The 4788-nt window shown below is 34.4% G+C and overlaps 1 protein-coding gene across 1 annotated transcript; it reads right to left on the minus strand.

Annotated features, from left to right (window-relative positions):
* Positions 1-784: 784 nt before the first annotated feature.
* On the minus strand, positions 785-3278 carry LOC102593045 (60S ribosomal protein L15). The gene is made up of 4 exons (XM_006354960.2): positions 3189-3278; positions 2107-2273; positions 1480-1677; positions 785-1254 (listed from the first exon to the last, which is right to left on the minus strand). The coding sequence occupies exons 1-4, from the start codon at positions 3190-3192 to the stop codon at positions 1009-1011; spliced, it is 615 nt and encodes a 204-aa protein (XP_006355022.1). The 5' UTR covers positions 3193-3278; the 3' UTR covers positions 785-1008.
* Between the last annotated feature and the right edge of the window lie 1510 nt (positions 3279-4788).

The raw sequence follows: 4788 nt of genomic DNA on the forward strand, positions 1-4788 counted from the left end.
TTGATACAAACTTGTTGTTATAGGAAGGGAAGAGGCAGGCAAGAGTGAGATAGAGGAAAGATGAGATTGAGATTTGGGAGAGACTAGATATAGGGATGGCAATGGGGCGGTGCAGGGCAAACCCGCTTAAACCCGCTAAGATTTTGATCCATCCCTCCCCACTCCACGTAGCATGATTAGTTGTTTTCAACCCTCCCCGCCCAATTCCATATAATTAGTAAAAAACATTTCAAATGATAGGCATACAAGTTTTTAACTTAAAAGTTTGAAATTTGTTAAATGTTAACAGCTAAATTAACCTGTTAGTGTTGCATTAAAATGCAATTTTTTAATACTCATCTTTTAAAATGTCAATAACATATTTTTTGGTAGCTTTGAATTAGATACATTTGATGTAATAAGCAAAAATTGCAAATAGTGACATACTTTTTTCTTCTTTCTAGTTTTTAGGCCATTCAAAAAAAAAATCATAAATATTCGATCAGTTCCATTTTTTTTACTTAAAACTATCATATGATTTGTGCCAAAACATGTGCAAAACTGATTTAAAATTTATGTGAAAAGAGAATTTAAGGATTCTTCATCCCTCCTAACCCGCAACCGCCCCGCTTAAATTTTTGAAAAAATATATTTAAACCCACTCCGCACCCACAAAAGATCTAACCAACCCTGCCCCACATACACTGTAACCCAGCCCGACCTATTGCCATCCCTAGCTAGATATAGACTGTATTTGACGAATACGAGTTGTATCATTCATCTATGATACTCTTGTTTAGAGTCATACTTCAATCAATTAATATTATAAGCAAAGAAAATGGACACTTCCAACACAAAATTTACTAGAATCTATTGTTTGAATTCAGTAAACTCTTTCAGGCCTCACCAACAACATAAACTAGTTGTTCAAAATTGTAAACAACTGAATGTCTCAAGATAAAGTGGCTAAAAACCAGATAATGCAAAAATATTAAGCAAAGCGACAATCTCTCAAAAAGGTCAATCAGATCAACGGTAACGGCGGAGAGATAGAGTCTGGTTCCTTTTCCAGGTTGCCCTTCTTGAGGGGCGAGCTTTGTGGTGGAGATGTCCTCTTCCTCGAAGTCCTCTGTATTTCTTACCAGCCGAAGTGAGACCACGTAATTCTCTGTGCTTATGCACTGGGTTGCAGATCCAGTTGATCCTTGGATCGTTGCGAATAGCAGCATGGGCTTGGTCAACCAAAATTACCTCAAAGTACTTGTAGGTAGAATCCTGCATTAGACAAGATAAGAATAATGTAATTCCGTTCCGAACATCAAGCCAAGTCTCAGTCAGCGAAATAGAACCATTTACAAAGTGGTATTTGCATGAATAGAAAAGAAATTCAACTGCCATATGACTGAATTTCTGTCTCAATTACAAATGCAATTAACTTTGCACTGAGAAGATAAAAAATGCGCAAGTAGAAGAAATAGGTTAAAAGTTTAAAAGACATACCTCATTAATCCAGTAAGAATTGAGGACTCTAAGACCACCCAATTTCCTACCAGCACGCTCCTCAGCAACAGATCGCTTGCTGCGCTGGAATTTGAGTTGGGTAACTCCCTGGTTGGTGGGTTTACCATACACAATACCCTTGGAAACTGGCCTCTTCCTTCCACCACGTTTCACACGAACACGGTAGACCACGTAGCCCTGGAAAGATAAGGTCTAAATCACAACTCTGAAGTACATATTATGGAAAAGAAGCAAATGTGGAATTAACATTATAAAAGAACGACTTCTGCATAATACTTTTCCTTTAAAGGGTATAAGAAACAGAGTGTTTCTATGTTTTGCTTCTACAAACTACACATAAAGGCAGCACAATAGCACAATTGCACAAGCATCTCAGTAACCACGAATGACTCAAACATAACAGAGAAATAAAATAGTATCTAAGAGTGAGTCAAATAACAGTAGACTTAAGTTCATAAACAATTAACAGATAAACCCTATTGAGAAGAACATAAATCTCAAACTTCATTTTCACTAAATATCCAAACTCACTATTTTACAGACAAAACTTGCAAAAAGGAAATATATCTGTGGTTAAGTAAATTGCTAGACACGGCAGAAATGTACCTGCTTGGCCTTGTAACCCAAGCGGCGTGCCTTGTCAGGACGGGTAGGCCTGGTGACGCGGACAATAGATGGGAGCTGGCGGTACTCCCAGCACCTCACCCTTTGCAAGAACCTCATAACATCTGACTGTTTCTTTCTCCATAGCTCCGACACATAAGTGTAAGCACCTACATTTCCACCAAAATCAAACATCAACAGCTATTCTAGCAATACAAATATCCAAAACAACATTGTCTAATTCAAACTTTCAACCTATCCAGCTTCTCGAGTAAATATAAGACCAATCATATTTTCAAATATGACAGCTTTTTGCAATAAAAAAAGACATTCTTTGGGGGAATGCAGCATAATTGAATATGCAGTAATTTAAATTCTACTTGCAGTACATGTGTTTTTATTACTACTAAGACCATTTGTTCCCAGAAAAACTGAGACAACAGTATTATACTACTTGTAGCTATAATGATATTACACATGACCAATTATTAACTTGGTCTCAGCAGAAATGGGCTTTAAAATTAAACTATATTGCCTTGTAATGTGAGTTAAATTAAATGCTTTATCTGTGCTCGCGTACTCGTTTCGTTGCTCATGATAATACAAGTCACTTTAAAACGCAGGGATGATATCTAGTGGTACTTATGCCCAAAGTATTCAACTATATGTCTTAAGCACAACTCAATGTCTACATTGTAATTGAAGATATTTTTCAACAACAATTCCGCTATCACAACAAACAACTAGATTTTGAACGAATCCATTATTTCTTCTTAATCCACTGTTCATGGCAGAAGACTAAAGTTGTACGATATAGCATTGATCATGATGAGTAAAAAAACAAAAAAACCTAAAATAAGTAGCAATTGTTATTACACCATAAGGACCTTGCGATTCAACTTAAATCTAGTCGCTAAGAACAAATCTCTATGTGCATAGACGCAAATAAATATACAGTGATTCAAACGCTAGATCTGCCTTTGTTCAGTTCAACAAATTACACTACAAATTCGGCGGTTTAACAGATATTTCAAAGTATGAGCAGAAAGAAAAACTACAGAAAACGTAAAAATGAACAAACATACCCATTGTTGCTCTTCTCCGTCAGTGCTGCTCGACAATGGAGATTAGGGTTTTGTGATGGAGAAGCAATATAAAAGGATTCTACTGGGCTTAGTTTTTTCGGCCCATAGGCCTTTGGTTATTAATTGGCCCAAATCCAATTTCATTTCATTGAGGGGAAAGTGCACAAATAGCAGGTTTCAGGGGGACTCTTTTAAAACGTAATTATTTAAAAAATAGTCAATTTGCACTGAGTAGCCAATATTTGGATAAAAATATCCCTAAACTAAACACATTCAATTTCATAATGAGATTTTGGGTCGTGACATTGTGTGTATGTCTTGTGCATGTCAATGTATGTTAGGCGTAGTTCAAATATGTATAGTCATTAGAGTATGTATGTATTGGCGGAGCTAAAATTTTTATCAAGGGTGTTCAAGAATAATGGTGTGTGGCTATCAAAATAGATAACATCATAAAATTGTGTTACTTGAGGTTCGAACCCATTACTACTGCGCCAAAGGTTTAGCTTTTTGTCAAGGATGTCCAACTTTAAATATATATATATCATTTAAATGCAGAATTTGACATATATATATATGACATAATTTTCCGACGAAGGATGTATGTATGTATGTATGACAACTATGATATGCATGTATGACTGACTACTAAGGTTAGTATATTTTGAAGAAGAAAAAGAGGAAGTTTTGCTTAGTTTTTGAAAACTAAATAATCTCTCTTTTATTAGGGATATTAATTGTATTATTTATTGAAATTTCCAAAATGAATACCAAACCAGGACGATAAGGACCCAATACGTTGATGGCCCATACTTTTTTGAGTATCATTGGGCTGCAAGTAATCACAATCACAAATATAAAGGTCCAATAATGGAATATTTGCGTATCGGTTCAGTTTTGAAGTTTATCGATTATCGATTTATAGATATGCTAATTAAATCGTTATTAGATTGTAGAGTAGAGTTTGAGATAAAAGTTCAATAATGGGATAAATTGTATTTTGCTCAAAAGCAAACGCTAAACATTGTAGAGTAGCCATGAATTTGAGACAACTAGAAATAAAAGTATGAATACTAAACCCTTAGTGAAGGACTTTATATACCGAATGGTAATAAATATAAATTATAAAGTCACTATATATCGGGTTATCGATTAGCCCATTAAACAAAATTTTAAACCGTTAAGAATCAATAATCCTATAATAAATCAAATTAAAATAGTTATCGAAATCGCTAAATCAATAAACCATTACTGATGAACCAATAACTATTTTTTAAATTTGATTTATTGTTTTTGATTCGATTTTAAACAACTAATCCCTCTTAGTGGTCTTATAGGAGAGTGGAAGCAGGTTCAAAAAAATCAATATAAGGTGAAAGAACCTTTAAAACCAACTTCACCCGATCGATACACAACCTACACCCTTGGATAGAGTTTTAAAAGTTACAATCCAATTTTTATTTTATTTTTGTATTTAGGAATGTCAATCAATTTTCTACCAAAGTATGGAGATTTACTTTCTCAAAATCTTACATACTAAATTATCATATGTTCACTCTCTATAAATCATCGATTTCCATGCATTAAACATAATCTTCAT

The sequence above is a fragment of the Solanum tuberosum genome, unplaced genomic scaffold, assembly GCF_000226075.1.
Source record: "Solanum tuberosum cultivar DM 1-3 516 R44 unplaced genomic scaffold, SolTub_3.0 scf00189, whole genome shotgun sequence".
Lineage (NCBI taxonomy): Eukaryota > Viridiplantae > Streptophyta > Magnoliopsida > Solanales > Solanaceae > Solanum > Solanum tuberosum.

What these genes read in the sequence shown, in the direction of transcription:
- LOC102593045 (XM_006354960.2), bottom strand. An exon ending in TGGGTTACAAGGCCAAGCAG is followed by an intron (nt 1,678 to 2,106) that starts GTACATTTCTGC and finishes TTATCTTTCCAG; the next exon opens with GGCTACGTGGTCTACCGTGT. An exon ending in ATTCTTACTGGATTAATGAG is followed by an intron (nt 1,255 to 1,479) that starts GTATGTCTTTTA and finishes TGTCTAATGCAG; the next exon opens with GATTCTACCTACAAGTACTT.